Source organism: Schistocerca piceifrons, chromosome 1, assembly GCF_021461385.2.
Source record: "Schistocerca piceifrons isolate TAMUIC-IGC-003096 chromosome 1, iqSchPice1.1, whole genome shotgun sequence".
Lineage (NCBI taxonomy): Eukaryota > Metazoa > Arthropoda > Insecta > Orthoptera > Acrididae > Schistocerca > Schistocerca piceifrons.
The window spans coordinates 990838440-990859643 of NC_060138.1; the positions used below are offsets into that span (position 1 = coordinate 990838440).

Genomic DNA, 21204 nt, shown 5'->3' on the forward strand with positions numbered 1-21204 from the left:
ATGATACGCATTTCTCCTCCTTACACGAGGCATCACAACAACTTTTCACCACGCAACGCCAGTCAACTGCTGTTTGTGTATGAGAAATCGGTTGGAAACTTTCCTCATGACGCCGACCGCGGTGGTCTCGTGGTTCTAGTCGCTCAGTCCGGAGCCGCGCGACTGCTACGGTCGCAGGTTCGAATCCTGCCTCGGGCATGGATGTGTGTGATGTCCTTAGGTTAGTTAGGTTTAATTAGTTCTAAGTTCTAGGGGACTGATGTCCACAGATGTTAAGTCCCATAGTGCTCAGAGCCATTTGAACCATTTTCCTCATGACAGCACATTGTAGGTGTCGCCACCGGCGCCAACCTTGTGTGAATGCTTTGAAAAGCTAATCATTTCATTATCAAAGCATCTTATTCCTGTCGGTTAAATTTCGCGTCTGTAGCACGTCATCTTCGTGGTGCCGGCCGAACTGGACGTGCGGTTACAGGCGCTGCAGTCTGGGACCGCAAGACCGCTACGGTCGCAGGTTCGAATCCTGCCTCGGGCATGGATGTTTGTGATGTCCTTAGGTTAGTTAGGTTTAACTAGTTCTAAGTTCTAGGGGACTAATGACCTCAGCAGTTGAGTCCCATAGTGCTCAGAGCCATTTGAACCATCTTCGTGGTGTAGCAATTTTAATGGCCAGCAGTGTATTTACAAGTGAACAGTGGATGGCTCTATTGACGTGCGACGTTGCCATTATTTAAAATTCGTCGTATGTTGTTGTTAAAGCAATGAAAGCTTAGAAACTGATGGAGAAATTTGTTGACAGTGAGCTTTTAAAGAAGCGGTGTCGTGGAAGACGGAAACTTCTTGTGTAGGTTTAGATTGGATGATTTTTTGTAATTGTTATGATTTGTCCAAAAACCCGAAATGAAATAGATTAGAGAAACATTTGAAGCGTCTTTGAACAATGCTGGAACTCACGTACATCAAATAAGCTGCCGTGTCTCCATTACCTACCTGACAAATAATCATTAAACTTTAAATTCTGAAGCGGTATCTCGCTGTACAAGTTTTCGAGAAATAATTCAAATGTACTTCATATATTACTGTAATCTTTTTGTTTTCTTACTATGAGGAGAATCTTTTCACAAATCATCTGAACGTTTCCTTTTTCATTATTTTTATATTTTCAAATTTCCTTCAGAAAGCATGAAATATACTGTCTTTAAATATCTGCCAGGTTTATATTATCAGAATTGCACAGGGTAACTGAAGAGGAATGGTCTGTATTTAGGCATGCGACAGAAGAACATTCGAAGCAAAAAAGGCAAGTAAACATACCTTTAAAATGCATACCTTAAGAGCTATGAACACTTTTTCTGTAGAATAGATGTTTTTACATTAGCGAAGATGAGCACGTGCTCTTATCTCTTAGCCGGCCACTGTGACCGTGCGGTTCTAGGCGCTTCAGTCCGGAACCCCGCGACTGCTACGGTCGCAGGTTCGAATCCTGCCTCGAGCATTGACGTGTGTGATGTCCTTAGGGTAGTTAGGTTTAAGTAGTTCTAAGTTCTAGGGGACTGATGACCTCAGATGTTAAGTCCCATAGTGCTCAGAGCCATTTGAACCATTTTTCTTATCTCTTAAGATACGGACCTTAGAACCTATGTTTACTGGAACTTTTTCTTGTTTTGATGCATACAACAAATCCTCAAAATATTGAAAGCAAAGACCTTGAAGTAGAATGGGTTTCTTTCACAGTATGAAGATGAAGAAGTGCTCATAGCTCTTTGTTGTTGTTGTTTTTGTTGTTCTTGTTGTGGTGTTCAGTCCTGAGACTGGTTTCATAGCTCTTAAGGAATGCGTTTTAGAACCCATGCTTAGTAGATTTCTTTGCTTCGAATCTTCGTACATTTCATATCCGTGAATACTGACGATTCCTCCCGGGACACACTATATAGATCAGGAGAAAGCAGCTTTTCGTGAAATATTTCCATTTCACCTGAAATTTATAATGTCCCACTCAAGGCACGCTATGTTGACCAGCCGCTGTGAGATTCTCTGCCATACGGCGTCATCTGGATTCGGTTTAGGGACCTTCGACTCAGCACTCCTTTCTACCGGCCGTTGTTGTCTTTCACAGCTTGGAGCCGCTACTTCTCAATCAAATTGCTCCTCACTTGACATCATGAGTTGGAGTGCACCCCATTCCAGTCCTCCCACTAAGGAAAAATCCTGGCAGTACCGATAACAGAATTCGGGTCCTCAAAGCGAGAGTTAGACGCTACGATCACTCGTCTACGGAGGCGAACAAAATCACTAGCTGAGTTTTTCTTAATTAGCTTGGTTACATTCAAACACTTAAATCTTTCTGTGTAAAACCTATCCTCACCCTGATCAGTCTGATATCCGGTTTGTGGATTTAGCACTCTTCGTTTAGCTGTGAAGTGCGAACAAATATTTTCCCTCTGATTACTTATTAAGTTTCTCTGAATTACCCTGATTTCTTTCGGTACATACCTTTTTCTTTTTCTTAATTCATTCTGTAATTTCAGGGGGAACCTCGCTTTCGTTCCACTCAAACATTTGACGAAAAATAACAAAGCTGTGCTCAGCGCCACTGAAGGGGACTGGGATGTGGCTTAGCGACAGATAGCGACATCCTTAGCTATATCGAAGACTGCAGTAGGTCTACAGTCAATTTTGCGTGAACATTTAGCTGCGAAAAAGATTTGTTTCCGATGGGTTCCGCATAACGTGAACAAAGCTCAAAAAAGGCTCGTGTCGCCTGGCGTAAGGAAATGCAGAAAAAATGAGACTGAGGAAATACAAATCCGTATACATTTTAACAGGAGCTACTGAGGAATGATCAGTTGTTTCGGTGTTACAAGATGAACCGAAACTAACAAAAACAGATCAGTCATCAATTGTATCTTTCGCAATACTGGACTTGATGTCACGATTGTTTTGGAGGATCAAGAACAGGCAATGACGAACGGAATATTGCTATCTGCTTGCCGCAAATCATCGATGAAATGAGGAAGAACAACCGACATCTTAACCATGTCAAATGTCACTCGACAGGTGAAACAATTATTTATTTGGCAAAAAAAAAAAAAAATCATCGAGTCACTGTATCTCTGGTCGCATTCGCCCCGTATAGCACTTAACAAACTTCTTTCTGTTGTGGTGTGAACAGCGATTTTCAATATCTCAAGAAGCTGCTGTATCTTTCCAAAACAATCTCTTTGCTTCGCCAATATCAGCGAGCCATGGCGGGGCTGCTCATGTCTCATTTCGAATTCCTGGCGCCACTAACTCGATCTCTCGTGTGATGTCCCTGTGGTTTCAGTTCACGAAGATCTTTGGTCGAGGTTGTTGATAGGGGAGAGGGCATTCGTGGCGACTTGGGGAGTGGAAACAGAGCGACTAACGCAAGCACTTGCGCAAGCGTCATGGGCGAGCAGAGGCATATTTATGGGCCGATTTCAATCCGTGGTTGACTTCGAGTGCCGCCTCCGTGCGTGGCCTGGCCAGCCAGCTCTGGGTGTGTGTGTGTGTGTGTGGGGGGGGGGGGGGGGTTAGGGGGGGTGTCCAGCCTCAGCATAGAAGAAGCACGTTATCGCTCTGTCAGGAAACAGCATCGGCACGCACAGTTTAAGATCTCCTGTTAACAAACAACCAAAGGTAGTATCGACTCAATAAAAGCAAATAACAGCCCCAATTCAAGAATCCAAGTGATGTTGAAATACATCGGCTAATGAATCGAAACGATCGTAACAGACCTATAAGTGTCAATATGAAAATAACAGTTAAGGCCTCAAAATCCAAAACTTGACTGAAGTTCATGTATCGAAGCTGAAGCTTGCCTGTTCCAAAGGGGGCACAGAATTCAGCACGGCGCAGAGCTGGCTGGCCAGGCTACTCACGAAGGCAGCACTCGAAATCAGCCACGGATGCAAATCGGCCCACAAATATGCCCAGCAACCATTCGCCAGACTCCGCGCCCAAGACGCTTTCGCAAGTGTTCGCGTTAGTCGGTGGGTGGACCTGTCACACCGTCCTCCTCGCTCTGCTACCACTCCCCAACTGGCCATCCCACAAGACGCCCCGTCCCCCATCAATAAGTGTGGAAAAATTGACTGAAATGTAAGTAAAATAATGTAATTTAAATGCGAATATTTCGAGAAAGCCTGGTGCGATTTTAGGCAAAGAATGTAGAGTTATTAAAATACACGGTAGGGATCACGAAATGAGAGCACAATAGCAAACTACGGCCCTGACGTCGTAGCCGACATCAGGCACACCAGGCACAAGGCACTATCATAACCTACGGTGTGGTCATTGCGGTTTTGAGTTAATAAAACATTGTTTAATAGATGTGACAGCCTCCATTCATTGTTCCGCAATCGTCTGATCGTGCAATAATGGGTCTCTCTGCGTATTTATACTCAGTACGTTACATTCTTGATGTTCAGGGTTAACTGCCAATGCTGCACCAAATGTCGAACCTCACATAAACCATCATCATCCGTGACTGATGATTAAGAGCAGAGTTACGCTAGAGGCAGCGGCGTATTGTTGGGTTTTGAATTTCTTTTAAGTGGAAATTAATGGTTTTCTGCGCGGCAACGAGTTTTACTAACCAGTGCAGACAACAAAAACATTTATAAGTTTTATGTAATTCCTAAGAACAATGAGACAAAAATAAAACGGACAAATGCATGTGGACGGGCCGATATGGTTACGGTTGCTAGTGATTAATTGTGCTCAGTACATTTTTCTCATGTGGATTACGAAAGAGATTAGAAAAATGAACCGTTGAATCTTTCTCCGAAACAAAGTAGAAGCTGATGCTGTTCCAACCTTGTATTTTCAATCCTCGAGTTATTATTAATGAAGTAGTTATGAACCTAAAAATCAGGGAAAAATACGTGAGCAGAAACAAACTTCCGTAAAGACGTAGAAGCACTTTCACGGGTTCTTATACTGTATTATCAAGTAATGGAGAAGTTGCTTGTAAAGGAAACATTAACTGTGAACACAAACTGTGCTGTAAAGCGACACTGTGCATTTCTGCCAGCAACTGGAAATTGCTGAAAAATAAATAGAATAATTTAGGCCAAAGAACACAGATTTACAGATTCGTCTTCTTGGTGTAAAGCTGAGTTATTTAATAAACACTGATAAGCTAAAACATTACGACCACTGCCAACCGCGAAGATGCATGCAGCCTGGTTGCGTTCAACGCACATGACACGTTAGGAAAGGTACGTAAGCGGAGAAGACACGGACGGGGCATCCCCTCGCGAACATATGGTCTGCAAATCGGGGAATCCATTGAGATAAGCGACTTTGACAAAAGACAGATTATTATTATGCAGAATCTGTGAGCGAGCTCTCGAAAACAGCGAAACTGGCCGAATGTTCATGTGCTACTGTACTGAGAATCTATGAAAGAGGTAGAAAGACAGTGAAACTACCACTGGGCGCTAAATGGTTGCAAGTCAACGATTCTTCACAGGACACGGGGTTCAGAGGCTTATCTGCTCTATAAAGTAGGGCAGATGGTAGTCTGTGGCATCTCTACCGAAGGAGCACATTACTGGTGCACGGACAAGTGTTGCGAAGTACATTATTGATCGCACATTGTTGAACGTGGAGCTCCACAGCAGACTGCTCCTACGAGTTCACATGTTGATCCAACCACATCGCCAATTACAATTTCAGTGGGCACAGGGCCAGTGGGATTCGAGAGCCAATCAATGGGAACGGGTCGGCTCTTCGGGTGCAACATATTTTTGCTACACTAGGTCGACGGCCGTCTCCACAAATGCCGTCATCGAGATGAACGGCGCCTCGAAACGTGCGGCGAGTCGAAGACGCAGGCTGGCGGGAACAGTATTATCCTAGGGGAGACATTCTCCTGCGCTTGCATGGGACCTGTGACAGTAATCGAAGACACGCTGACAGAAGCGAAGACCAGCATCCTTTATGCCTGATGCCTTCCCCGATGGCGATGTCATCTTTCAGCAGTTCAAAATGGTTCAAATGGCTCTGAGCACTATGGGACGCAACTGCTGAGGTCATTAGCCCCCTAGAACTTAGAACTAGTTAAACCTAACTAACCTAAGGACATCACAAACATCCATGCCCGAGGCAGGATTCGAACCTGCGACCGTAGCGGTCTTGCGGTTCCAGACTGCAGCGCCTTTAACCGCTTTCAGCAGTGTAATTGACCGTGTCTCGGAGCCAGAACTGTGCAACGGTGTTTTGAGTAGCATTATAGTGAACCCACATTGATGTCTCGGCGACCAGATTTGTCTGATGTGATTCCTATGGAATACACCTTGGTCGTTATCGGGCGCCATCACCTCCTGCGCAGATCAGCGGCCTGATATTAACGCGAGTTACATGCGTCTGTGCTCAGACATCTAATGTCACATACCTCTATAAACCTACCAACAAACTGTCGTATCCCTGATACGCAGAATCAGTGATGTATTTCATTACAAAGACGGACAAACGAGCTATTAAGCAAGTGGTCATATTGTTTAAAGTTATCAGTGTATAACATTTTGGAAAATTGGTCTAGGGCTCTCTTTCTTACTATCAACAGAAAGTTGTTATGAAAGGACGGTGTACTAACAGGTGATCTAAAGTTACAGGAACGACAGTTTTTAAATGATGGTAGCATTGTTTATATAAGTAATAAGTTAATAATGGTAATACACAGTAACATGAAAAATACCCATTGTATTCTCAGTGAGGGTAGAAGTGTGCGCGGAGTGCCTGTTACCTTCTATGCGTTACTGTGTGGCTAGAGCGTCAGTGGTCGCCTGACACCTACTGTGTATCCTGGCAGGAGTGAAGAATGTTTTTCTCTCGTTGTTAGGTTTCTGATTTAAAAGGGTACTCACACTGGACGCGCAGCACGATCCTGCGGCTGGCGCTGGGCGGCACGCCGTTGCTGGCGATGCACAGGTAGGCGCCCGTGTGCAGGCGGCTCACCGACACCAGCCGCAGCTCCTCGCTGGGCACCTCCGGCACTGCGGCACAGGAGGGACAACCTCTCAGGTGGGTACCGTTGTGTCACACAGAGCAACATGCATTTACAGCACTGATAAAAACACACTATCTGACCAATAGAATACGAGCACGGGGTGCGCTCATCTTCCACCTTCAAGACGGTTTGAGCCCTGCTGTGAATAGTTTCAGTGAGGCAATTGAAGCATGTCCGACGGAACACTGTATTTTACTTTTTGATATATACCGACTCTGCTATTTCGTATTTATTCGCCAATATCACGCTCTCGACTCTCAATAAATATGTCCTTCCTGGAAGGGAGTATACGTAACGTACGAGTGCAGAGTGTGACACACAGACTACGACGTATGGAAATTTGGGTCTGGCCGTGATTCGTGCTCGGATGGCCGAAGCAGTTAAGGCGACCACTTGCGTAAAACAGGAAATCCGGGTTCGAGTCTCGGTTCAGCACAAATTTTCATTGTCGTCATTCCTATAGGCAGCCGAATGTGATTCATATCGCAACTAAGAAGACATTTTCTGTGTTTTTTCACTGCTATAGTCGCCTTGGTGCTGAGTGTCCGAAGGAACATTGCACTGTACTTCTTAACTACACGAGACTGCTGCTTCGTTCCTGCTACTTCGTTCCCTATAAAATGTGTTTATATCCTTTGACAATTACTGTTACCTTAGAGTTAATAACCACTAAAAACACTCCCATACCGTATTCAAACTGAAACGAGACTGAAGTTATAAGAGTAAGTCAATGTGTCGTCCAGTGACACGAGTGAGATCCTGAAGAAGATTCCAGCAGAACAATCGAAACATCGGGCTCTGAGAAAGTTTGAAGAGAAATACAACGCGACTTAACTACTCAGAAGATTTTACCATCAATGCCAGAGGGGCCCCTAACTTGTATGTCTGTCCTCTCAGGTGCTAGTCCTGTAGAGCGGGTTATGGCATTCCTGAATACGATTCCATATTCGCACGATAGTGTGGGATCCCACCAACGCTAGCAACCAAACTGGAGAACAACGGCCTCGACAGACCACGATCCTGAAAAATTCCTGCAGTTTGGTAGACCTTTCTCCTCCTTACATGAAGCATAACACGATCTTCTCACAAACTCCCGTACCACAGCACTATCTTCTCCGTACTGTTTGCAGTACGCATTATAGTAACATTTTCTCCAGGCATTCGACAAACATACCTGTCGGATTGCCGCAAAGTACAGCACGATTCAGCATTCAAAATCACTCGTACAATGTCTGCGGTGGTCGCTCTTTTTTCATCCTGAAGCGTTCGCATAGCATTGACTGCAGAAATATGCGGGTTGTAAAGAGCTGCTCCACCATTGTCCATATTCTCTTTGAAACTCAGAGTGATTCCTTCCGATGATTTCACGTTATTCTCGACACCAAACGTCCTAAATTCTCGACGGCTCCTTTCCGTCAGTACATGGGCCCTACCTGGTCTTGGTTTATCTGTGATTGTTCCTTCTTGTTTCCAGGTCACGATTACATCACCAACAATGGACTTGAAAGTTTCAGAATGTATGACACTTCCCGACGGATTTGTTACTCGTGTGACATCCAGTGACTAGTCCATTTTCGAAGTCGATTAGTTTTCCTGAGCGACTCATCCTCCTATTACCGGTTGTCTACTGGTAAAATTATAATCGCCGCCTCCATTTATACCTGCCGATCGGACTGGTCTAGTAGTCAACTCTACGATACATAGAGGTGTCAGGATACTTTTGATGAGACAGTGCGTTCTTACACTGGTAACCACAGAACTGCCAAGACGTCGACAAAATGAACAAGTCCAGCCAGAACCAACGTCCATTTCGGAACGAGTATGTTGGTCACATCACTTAAAGAAATTTTTTTTAGAAATTGTATCAGTGGGTTTTAGATTCTCGAAAGCAGATGCGAATAACAGCACCACATCAAGAACACCAGTTAAATGAATCACCTTTAACCGACAGCGGTGTCTACTAATCTGCCTATGATCAGGGACTGCACGTGGAATTGGATGTGTTTCTTTGTATCAATGGCACTTTTTCTTATGAGGCCAAGGGCTTTGCAGTTTTTCTCTTTACCGGCTGAAGTTGTTGTATTTGAGTTTATTTTACTGCCGAAGTAGTCAAAGATATTTACTGGTCTGAGTAGTACATCTCTCATATCTATCACGATACGTTGGCGGTTGCTAATTTGTGTCTTCTGTGGACTGATTTCCACGCTATACCTTGTTTTGTGATCTTGTTTATTCTTTATTTTTCTTCAGTTCCCCTTCGTTTTCGTGAATGACAGCTACGTCATCAGAAGATTTTTATTTCCATTCCACTGAGTTTTAGTCCTTCGATGATCTACTTAAATTTCTTAACGTCTTTCTCAGTATATATATATATATATATATATATATATATATATATATATATATATATATATATATATATATATAATGGACAAAACTGCTGACAACCGACACCCCAGACATACTCCTCTCTTGTATTTCACCATTTGTGTTCGTGATGACTCTTTAGTTTTCACACATTCCTAATACCTGCACGTAAACATAGTTTATATACACTCATGCTCATAAATTAAGGATAATGCTGATACATGGTGAAACAACGCTCTGGTGGGCGGTTTACGGGTTTAAATCACCTCGGGGTATGACCATGCGGTGCATTTGAAGTTCGGTCGTCGCACTGTGGCGCTGGCAGCAGTCCACATACGCAGATGTGATTTGGTGCATGTCAGAGTAGGACGCAGCGAGTAAGTGTGCAGACGTTTTAAGACGTGCTAATGAGTCGTCATTATGTGTTCTTTGAGCCATTTTCACCACACAGTCACGTGTGGTGAAAATGGCTCAAAGAACACATAATGACGACGTTATGAGGGAGGGAGTACTGCAGGTAGCCTTGCTCGGGACCTTACTGCAGCCACTGGAACAGCTGTCTCTAGACAAACAGTCTACAGATGACTGAAAAGACATGGTTTATTCGCCCAGAGACCTGCAAGGTGGATTCTACTGACCCCTGGTCACAGGAGAGCCCGTAAAATCTGGTGTCAAGAACACAGTAAATGGTCATTGGAACAGTGGTCTCAGGATATGTTCACGGACGAATCCAGGTAGTGTCTGAACAGTGATTCTCGCCAGGTTTTCATCTGGCGTGAACCAGGAAACAGATAGCAACCCCTTAATGTCCTTGAAAGGGACCTGTATGGGGGTCGTGGTTTGATAGTGTGGGTGGGATTAGGATTGGTGAACGTACGCCCCTGCGTGTCTTTGACTGAGGAACTGTAACAGATCAGGTGTTTCGGAACGTCATTTTGCACCAGTATGTCCGCCTTTTCAGGGGTGCAGTGGGTCCCACCTTTCTCCTGACGGATGATAACGCACAGCCCACCGAGCTTCCATCGTGGAGGAGTAGCTTGAAACAGAAGATATCAGTCGAATGGAGTGGCCTGCCTGTTCTCCAGACCTAAACCCCATCGAGCACGTCTGGGATGCTCTCGGTCGACGTGTCGCTGCACGTCATCAAACCCTTACGACACCTCAGGAGCTCCGACAGGCAATGGTGCAAGAATGGGAGGCTATACCCCGGCAGCTGCTCGACCACCTGATCCAGAGTATGCCGACCCGTTGTGCAACCTGTGTACATGTGCATGGTGATCATGTTCCATACTGATGTCGGGCTACATGCGCAGTAAACAGTGGCGTTTAGTACCACATGTGTTTCGGGATGGTTTTCTCAACTTATTACCAATACCGTGGACTTACAGATCTGTGTCGTGAGTGTTCCCTATGTGCCTATGCTATCAGCGCCAGTTTTGTGTAGTGCCACGTTGTGTGGCACATTCTACAATTATCCTTAATTTATGAGCATGAGTGTATAATTTGCCTGTCCCTGAAATCTAGACCAATAACAGACGTAATCTTTATGAAAGTAATACCGCTCACTTTATTAAAGGCTTTCTCTCGATTTGCAAATGGAAGAATTAATGGTTTCCTTACATCCTGAATTTTGTCTGCAACTCGCCGTAAGAGCTTCTTCTCTTTTCCATCTAAATGTAAACTGATTTCCAGCTAGGTAAGTTTCTCTTTTATTTGCTTATTGTTGTCAACATTTTCGACGTGTGCGAAAACAGACTCAGGGTGCGATATTCATCACATTTTATAGGTGAAGGTGTCTTTGGTAGTTGGATTCCGAGACGCTTTTCAGAACATTCTGCAATGCATAAGTTTAGGTACTGTCTTTCAGAACCTAGTAGTTTACACTGGCGATTATATTGGCTTGTACCATCGATGGTTCAATAGCAGGAATATTAGCATTAAACACGGCCCCCATCCGCACCATAACAAATGAATAACTTGCGAAGCCGGAGGAAAACGTTAAATACATAATCAACGAAACGGGTATCCTATGAAAGCTGCGGTGAGCTGCTGTAGTGCAGAGCACCACCTCGACAGCACTGTTAGGCAGCAGAGCGGCAGGAAGGGGGCGCGGCGCACGCACCGTGGCGGCCGGCGTAGGCGATGGTGCCGCCGTCCTCCCGGCGCCAGGTGACGGCGGGCTCGGGGTGTCCCCTGGCGCGGCACGACAGCGTCACGTCCTGCGACTCGCGCACCACCACCTCCGACGGCGTCGACTGCTCCTCCAGCGTCGGCGACACTGCAACAGTCGAGCACGCAATCTGCTTTATACCCAGCAGACACGAACCAGCTTCCACGCATCTCTGACTCTGCCAGCAGTCGAAATTTCTGCATTACCCCTTTATTTCGAAATACACGGCACAGAAAACAGAAACTGGATGTGAGGCATGCTCATACGAGGGGCGTTCAAAAATTAATTGAAGTGGTTTGGTTTTATTCAGGATTCCATTTACCGCATTATTCCCCACTCTTTTGGCTACAAAATCACAGTTTTCCACATAATCTCCGTTCAATACGACGGCCTTACGCCAGCTCAGTGGGAAGGTCTTTATGCCCACATGGCACCACTGTACCGGTCGTTACCAAAGCCTTGCTGCGCCAGTAACCTCTCCATCATCTATGTACCGTTCCCCGTGGACTGCGTCCTTCATTGGGCCAGACACGTGTAATTCGAAAGGTGCGAGATTCGGGCTGTAGGGTGGATGAGGAAGAACAGTCCAATGACAATTTGTGAGCTCCTTTCGAGTGCTTATGCTTGTGGCAGGCCTTGCATTATCACAGTTGGCCGCTGTGACCGAGCGGTTGTAGGTGCTTCAGTCCGAAAACGCGCTGCTGCTACGGTCGCAGGTTCGAATCCTGCCTTGGGCATGGATGTGTGTGACGTCCTTAGGTTAGTCACGTTTAAGTAGTGCTAAGTCCAGGAGGCTGATGACCTCAGATCTTAAGTCCCATAGTGCTTAGAACCATTTGAACCATTGTCGTGGAGGAGGAGATCATTTGCAGTTTCTTCATCTTCCTGAAATGCGCAATGAGGGAAAACATCAAACCGAAATACCCCTTTCGATTCAGAAGACCGCAGCCTTCACATAACCTTCTGAAGGTGTGTATTTGAACTGCTCAGGAGAGAAGGCACGTGGGAGATCGGACAGGTTTGCACGACGTTGTTACAATGATAACAGGCGCCTCGCCTGACGACTCACTCAGCTTTTCTTCAGTTGCAGGCCTCTGTAGGCATTCCGCAAGCGCCTATGAAAATCTGCGAAGCTCTAGTTTTCCACCAAAAGAAACACAGTGGTAGCTATCTGCTTGGAACGCACCTCCGTTACAAAAAAGGTTCAAATGGCTCTGAGCACTATGGGACTCAACTGCTGAGGTCATTAGTCCCCTAGAACTTAGAACTAGTTAAACCTAACCAAGCTAAGGACATCACACACATCCCTGCCCGAGGCAGGATTCGAACCTGCGCCCGTAGCGGTCTCGCGGTTCCAGACTGCAGCACCAGAACCGCGCGGCCACTTCGGCCGGCTCCTCCGTTACAAACACCATTTTGGAGGCTGCGCATAGCACCGCCACCAATTGCAACGTATTGAATCTATAGGGGCTCAAGCAGGAATATTCCACGACGCCCCGTAACAAATTCTACACTGTTCAACCGAAATTAGCAGAGAAAAAAGTGACGTATTGCTTATCGTACTGCCGTAGTATATTAATTTGCAGTGTGTCCAGATCACCAAATGAAAAAGGCAAACATTTTTGTAATGACAAAACCATCTGTTTCCCAAGGGGGGTTTTTACAGCTCTCCTCAGCAACGTCAATACGTAGTAGAACATGCTCTTGCTCGGATGCTGGTTTGAGTCCGGCGTTGCATTCCATTCTACATCTACATCCATAATCCACAAGCCACCTGACGGTGTGTGGCGGAGCGTACTTTGAGTACCTCTATCGGTTCTCCCTTCTATTCCAGTCTCGTATTGTTCGTGGAAAGAAAGATTGTCAGTATGCCTCTGTGTGGGCTCTAATCTCTCTGATTTAATCCGCATGGTCTCTTCGCGAGATATACGTAGGAGGTAGCAATATACTGCTTGACTCCTCGGTGAAGGTATGTTCTCGAAACTTCAACAAAAGCGTGTACCGAGCTACTGAGCGTCTCTACTGCAAAGTCTTCCACTGGAGTTTATCTATCATCTCCGTAACGCTTTCACGATTACTAAATGATCCTATAACCAAGCGCACAGCTCTCCATTGGATCTTCTCTATCTCTTCTATCAACCCTTTCTGGTACGAATCCCACCCTGGTGAGCAATATTCAAGCAGTGGCCGAACAAGTGTACTGTAACCTACTTCCTTTGTTTCCGGATTCCATTTCCTTAGGATTCTTCCAATGAATCTCAGTCTGGCATCTGCTTTACCAAGATTAACTTTATATGATCATTCCATTTTAAATCACTCCTAATGCCTACTCCCAGATAATTTATGGAATTAACTGCTTCCAGTTGCTGACCTGCTACATTGTAGCTAAATGAGGTGGGATCTTTCTTTCAATGTATTCGCAGCACATTACACTTGTGTACATTGAGATTCAATTGCCATTCCCTGCACCATGCGTCAATTCGTTGCAGATCCTCCTGCGTTTCAGTACAATTTTCCATTGTTGGGATCATCAAGCCAGCCCTGGTCTGGTTGTCCCATATTTCAATGACATTCTACGTAAGTCGCGCAGAGTAGGTGGTCGTTGTCAACGTTGTTCACGACAGCAATACGATGAGCACACGAGTTATTAGCATCTGAGCAAGAGCGTGTTCCACTACGTATTTACGTTGCTGAGGAATGCTGTAACCCCCACCCCCCCCCCCCTCCCATGGTAAACAGACGGTTTTGTCATTACAAAAATATTTGTACTTTTGATTCTCACCAAAATCATGGCGATACTATTGGTTGAGGAATCTCGTCTCCGTAGTGAGATTGCCCTCAAGAATCACAAGAAGTGACCGTAGACCTATGTAAGGCCAGAGGTTCACCCCGCCACCACCATGGGGCACATGTGAGAACACAGTGTTGGAGACATTCGATATTACCCGGCTGTCTCCAAACTCGTTGTCTATGATTATCAGAGCACAGATATTTCGTCGAAAACATCCAACGCCAGACCTGAAGCGTCTATTCTACATGATTTCTTGTCCGTCTATAACAGTGTCCACTGTGTTATGGTGTTTAACGTGGTCCTCGCTATGGTCTTTGGGAACGGAAAATCGCTTCATTCAATAGTCTCCTAACATTTTTATGCGGTAAATGACGTCTTGTGGCCTTTTCGAATGCCAAATTCAGTTCTGGAGCATTCAGCCCATGCATCCATTGTCTCAAAGGTCGTAGATATCGATCATCTTGTTCGTAATTAGTGAAACTGTGTTGGTGTCTTTCTTGTTACCAGACATTTCATTATTACAGCATTTGAGAAGGACGAACTGGAAAGTAACAACTTCCGTAGCAGTCAATTCCGATTGCCAGCCCCATTAGGTACACGGTCACATTAATAATAATTATTCCGATTATTTATCCCGACCTGATCTGATCGAATAGCAGCCCAATAATTATTATTAATGCGACCGTGTACCTAATGGGGCTGGCAATCGGAATTGACTGCTACGGAAGTTGTTACTTTCCAGTTCGTCCTTCTCAATACTGTAATAATGAAATGTCTGGTAACAAGAAAAACACCAACACAGTTTCACTAATTACGAACCTATATTCGTCTCAAAAAACACAAAAAGGAGGAGACAGCCACTGCCTTCGTCATACATATCTAAATACGGCTAATCTCAGCACAGGCCTTTTCATTTTCCATTATCGTCACACGCTAATCCATCACTGCCATCCAACACTGCAATCCAAGGAGATGCCGGCGCGGTAGACGCGAAACCAAAATATCAGCACTAGAAATATCACTGACCATTTCCGTAATTATACTTCTTCACTTTCCCGGAAACCTGAATGATGGTTTGTGAAAAAGTAAATAATTTGGAGATAGATGGAGAAGCAATTGTGGTAGATGTGCAAATGGGCAAATTTATCTTGGGATATTATTATTCAATAAATAGGGCACAAGCGATAATGAAATCATTGTTAGGAGTAATAAAGGATGAGCCGTTACAAGGAAAATGAACTCTGTTCTGTGGAACAAAAAATGAGAACAACTGAGAAGAGAATTCATAAGACAATAGCCCAGAGTGTAGCTTTGTACGGAGAAGATGCCTGGGACGTTAGCAAAACATGATGGATTACTTAAGACGAAGACCAAGCTCAGGCTGTACTAGGATGGAAAGGATAAGAAATAAAGTAATCAGACAAAGGATGAAAATGGATAGGTATATCTGTGACGACATCCAACAGAAACAGCTGATGTGGTTTCGATCTTGGTATAGACAGAATGAAGATAGAATAACACATAGGAAGCTATGATGGCTACAGTCCCAGAGAAAGAAAATGGGTCGCCCACGACGTAACTGACAGATGATGTGGAGGAGGCAATGTAACGAAGGAACATGTACGTTGAGGAAAGTCAAGACAGAAGAAAACGGCTACGGGGGGTGCAGAAGCGGCGCCAGCAAGAAAACGATAAAGGTTGTTTGTGAGAGGATCGTGTATTGCTTCATAAGAAGGAGAAACGTTTATCATCAGGTGAAGTAATTAGAAAATGGCAGGATCATGGTTTATCGAGAGTACGGTATATCATTCCACAGTAATGGTGCTCGTCTTGTTGGCGATACCACGATTCTTATGTCAATATGGAATCGATGTGTTTATGAATGCTGCACCACGCCCTAAGGACAAGCGCCTGAGAGAGCTGAGTTCACAGACCGTTGTCGTTGACGGTAAAACCTTGTGAGTAGTTAAGCCGCATTGTATCCTCTTCAAACTTTTTAAATTCTCAACGCTTTGATCTCGGCTGCTTGTATCTTCTTCAGGTTTCCATTCGCGTCACAGGATAGCTCAACACTCGAAAGACCGCGTCACATTCACTTACTCTTATAATGTAAGTTTTGTTTCTGAATGAGTTGTAACATTTTGCTCCCTGTATTTTACCCTTCCTACCCGCAGAATTTCAAAGAACATATTCCAGTCAACATTTCCAATAGCTTTAGAAGTCTACAAGCGCTATGAACGTACATTTACCATCCTTTAACCTATCTTCTAAGGTAAGTAGTATGGTCAGTACTGAATTTCATCAGAGTCCAAACCGGTCTCCATCGAGGTAGGGTTCTGTAAGTTTTTTCTATTCTTCTGTAAATTATTCGTGTCGATATTTAGCAATTATGAATTATTAAACTGATAGTATGATAATAACAACGTCTGTGAGCATCTGCTTTCTTTGGAAACAGAATTACTACATACTTCTTAATGTGTGAGGGTAATTCTTGCACAACGGGTGAAATAGTTTTGCCATAGCTGACTCCCCAAGGATATCAATAATTTTGACATAACGTCACCTAATCCAGGGGGTCTCGTTATGACTCAGATTTTTCAGTCTGTGTCAAATTCTGAGTGCTCTATCCGAAAATTACCTCGAGAAATTAAACAGAGAACCGACTCGTGGAGATAACATCTTGGACCTACTGATAACAAACAGACCCGAACTTTTCGATTCTGTAAGTGCAGAACAGGGAATCAGTGATCATAAGTCCGTTGCAGCATACCTGAATATGGAAGTTAATAGGAATAAAAAAAAATGGAGGAAGGTTTATCTGTTTAGCAAGAGTAATAGAAAGCAGATTTCAGACTACCTAACTGATCAAAACGAAAATTTCTGTTCCGACACTGACAATGTTGAGGGTTTATGGAAAAAGTTCAAGGCAATCGTAAAATGCGTTTTAGACAGGTACGTGCCGAGTAAAACTGTGAGGGACAGGAAAAACCCACCGTGGTTCAACAACAAAGTTAGGAAACTACTGCGAAAGCAAAGAGAGCTTAACTTCAAGTGTAAACGCAGGCAAAACCTCTCAGACAAACAGAAGCTAAACGATGTCAAACTTAGGGTAAGGAGGGCTATCCGTGAAGCGTTCAGGGAATTCTAAAGTAAAATTCTATGTACCGACTTGGCAGAAAATTCTAGGAAGTTCTGGTCTTACGTTAAATCAGTAAGTGGCTCGAAACAGCATATCCAGACACTCCGGGATGATGATGGTATTGATACAGAGGATGACACGCGTAAAGCTGAAATACTAAACACCTTTTTCCAAAGCTGTTTCACAGAGGAAGACCGCACTGCAGTTCCTTCTCTAAATCCTCGCACACACGAAAAAATGGCTGACATCAAAATAAGTGTCCAAGGAATAGAAAAGCAACTGGAATCACTAAACAGAGGAAAGTCCACTGGACCTGACGGGATACCAATTCGATTCTACACAGAGTACGCGAAAGAACTTGCCCCCCTTCTAACAGCCGTGTACCGCAAGTCTCTAGAGGAACGGAAGGTTCCAAATGATTGGAAAAGAGCACAGGTAGTCCCAGTCTTCGAGAAGAGTCGTCGAGCAGATGCGCAAAACTATGGACCTATATCTCTGACGTCGATCTGTTGTAGAAATTTAGAACATGTTTTTTGCTCGCGTATCATGTCGTTTTTGGAAACCGAGAATCTACTCTGTAGGAATCAACATGGATTCCGGAAACAGCGATCGTGTGAGACCCAACTCGCTTTATTTGTTCATGAGACCCAGAAAATATTAGATACAGGGTCCCAGGTAGATGCTATTTTCCTTGACTTCCGGAAGGCGTTCGATACAGTTCCGCACTGTCGCCTGATAAACAAAGTAAGAGCCTACGGAATATCAGACCAGCTGTGTGGCTGGATTGGAAAGTTTTTAGCAAACAGAACACAGCTTGTTCTTATCAATGGAGAGACGTCCACAGACGTTAAAGTAACATCTGGCGTGCCACAGGGGAGTGGTGTGGGACCATTGCTTTTCACAAGATATATAAATGACCTAGAAGACGGTGTCGGAAGTTCCATGCGGCTTTTCGCGGATGATGCTGTAGTATACAGAGAAGTTGCAGCATTAGACAATTGTAGCGAAATGCAGGAAGATCTGCAGCGGGTAGGCACTTGATGCAGGGATTGGCAACTGACCCTTAACATAGACAAATGTAATGTATTGCGAATACATAGAAAGAAGGATCCTTTATTGTATGATTATATGATAGCGGAACAAAAACACGTATCAGTTACTACTGTAAAATATGTGGGAGTATGCGTGCGGAACGATTTGAAGTGGAACGATCGCATAAAATTAATTGTTGGTAAGGCGGGTACCAGGTTGAGATTCATTGGGAGAGTCCTTAGAAAATGTAGTCCATCAACAAAGGAGGTGGCTTACAAAACACTAGTTCGACCTATACTTGAGTGTTGCTCATCAGTGTGTGATCCGTACCAGATCGGGTTGATGGAGGAGATAGAGAAGATCCAAAGAAGAGCGGCGCGTTTCGTCATAGGGTTATTTGGTAACCGTGATAGCGTTACGGAGATGTTTATCAAACTCAAGTGGCAGACTCTGCAAGAGAGGCACTCTGCATCGCGGTGTAGCTTGCTCGCCAGGTTTCGAGAGGGTGCGTTTCTGGATGAGGTATCGAATATATTACTTCCCCCTACTTATACCTCCCGAGGAGATCACGAATGTAAAATCAGAGAGATTCGAGTGCGCACGGAGGCTTTCAGACAGTAGTTCTTCCAGCGAACCATACGCGGCTGGAACAGAAAAGGGATGTAATGACAGTGGCACGTAAAGTGCCCTCCGCAACACTCCGTAGGGTGGCTTGCGGAGTATAAATGTAGATGTAGATGTAGACCATTAAAAAAAGTTTTGCATCAGCCCAGTTCCCAGAAATCCTGAAGATAGATGTTGACTGTGGATATTGTATCACAGACACAGTCCCTTTGACTGTTCAGATATCTCACTAAACCCGCCCAAACATGGAAACAACCATGATGCATGAGCAACGCCTGTTAGATGTCGGGTCCGACCGCCAATCAGTTCCAGTCGTTCCACCAGGAAGGAGGTATACGGCTCGTGTTGTCTGTAGTTCAACCATGCCTAGACGGTCAATAGTGCGGTTCGATCGCGTCCGCATCATTAATCTGACAGGAAGGGCTCTCAACAGGGGAAGTGTGCAGGCGTCTCGGAGTGAACCAAAGCGATGTTGTTCGGACTTGGAGGAAATACAGAGATACAGGAACTGCCGATGACATGCCTCGCTCAGACTGCCCAAGGGCCACTCCTGCAGTGGATGACCGTTACCTATGTATTATGACTCCGAGGAATGCTGACAGCAACGTTACCATGTTGAATAATGCTTTTCGTGCAGTCACATGACGTCGTGTTACGACTCAAATTGTGCGCAATAGGCTACATGATCCGCAACTCCATTCCCGACGTCCATGGCGACGTCCATCTTTGCAATCACGACACCATGCAGTGAGCTACAGACGGGCCCAGCAACACGATGAATGGACTGCTCAGCATTGGCATGGGGTACAAAGAAGGAGCCTCCTAGAAGATTGTGAGCCTAAAGACTGAAGACAGACACAATCGGGCGTACCCTGGAAACGGTGGAAGATCCTAAAGACTGAAGACAGACACAATCGGTCGTACCCTGGAAACGGTGAAAGATTTCACCGGCTAAGCCTTCTAACACCAGATCAAGTTAAAGTCCAAATTAACATCAAGATACAACGGCCTTTATCAAGACCACCCCTTGTGACGATCTCGATAAATATTGAGGGATTCTCTAGTCATAAGAGTGTTTTATTAGCAGACATGTGCTATAAGCATAAATGCGACGTATTGTTGTTGCAGGAAACACACCGGGGAGCCACCAGCCACAGACCTAAAATAGCAGGAATGGATTTGGCCATTGAAAGACCTCATGACAAGTATGGGAGTGCGATTTTCATCAGACCCGGGCTCAACGTAACATCAGCCGCAATGACAGAAGTAAATAACATTGAAGTACTTACCATTCGCGCCCAGAAGTTCTCTGTGACGTCTGTGTACAAACCACCAGATGTGGACTTTGTTTTCCATGAACCAAACAATTTTGCATATGACCATATTAATTTTGTCATGGGCGATTTCAACTGCCATGGTGAAACATGGGGATATAATGAGACTGATGAGAATGGTGTACAGCTTGAATCCTGGGCTGACACTAATGACCTACAACTCATTCATGACCCAAAACAGCCAGCATCGTTCAACAGCAGAAGATGGAGAAGGGGATATAACCCTGATAACATCTTCGTGAGTAGGAAGTTGGCAGCACAGTGCATGAAGCTTGTTCAAGAACCTATCCCAAGTACACAACACAGACCCATCATTTGTGTTGTGAATACCATGGTTAAACCAGAGGAGGTGCCTTTCCGAAGACGTTTTAATTTCAAAAAGGCAGACTGGCAGAAATTTAAAGAGCAATTGGACGAAGAGATTGAGAAAATCCCTCCTCGACCAGATGAGTATGGTAGATTTATCGATCTTTTTTGTGAAAGGGATCTCAAGGGAAAACATCGCAAGGGGTTGCCGTACCCAGTACATCCAGGGTCTGACGGGCAGCAGCAAGGTCTTACTTGACAGGTACCAAAATCTGTTCACTCAGGACCCCTTCAGCAAAGATACGATGGAGGCTGGGGAGGAACTATTGCAGGCTATTGCTGAGGATGAGAGATCACGGTGGTGCAAACTAGTCGAGAATCTTGACATGAAACAAAACGGCAGAC

At 44.7% G+C, this 21204-nt stretch overlaps 1 protein-coding gene across 1 annotated transcript in view; it reads right to left on the minus strand.

Moving 5' to 3' along the window:
* LOC124777019 (lachesin-like) overlaps positions 1-21204 on the minus strand; it is a 1140424-nt gene that overhangs the window by 61326 nt on the left and 1057894 nt on the right. Inside the window, exons 6-7 of the mRNA XM_047252275.1 lie at positions 11526-11681; positions 6894-7022 (exon numbers count right to left, since the gene is read on the minus strand). Coding sequence (XP_047108231.1) covers positions 6894-7022; positions 11526-11681 — 285 coding nt within the window. The remainder of the gene's footprint in view (positions 1-6893; positions 7023-11525; positions 11682-21204) is intronic.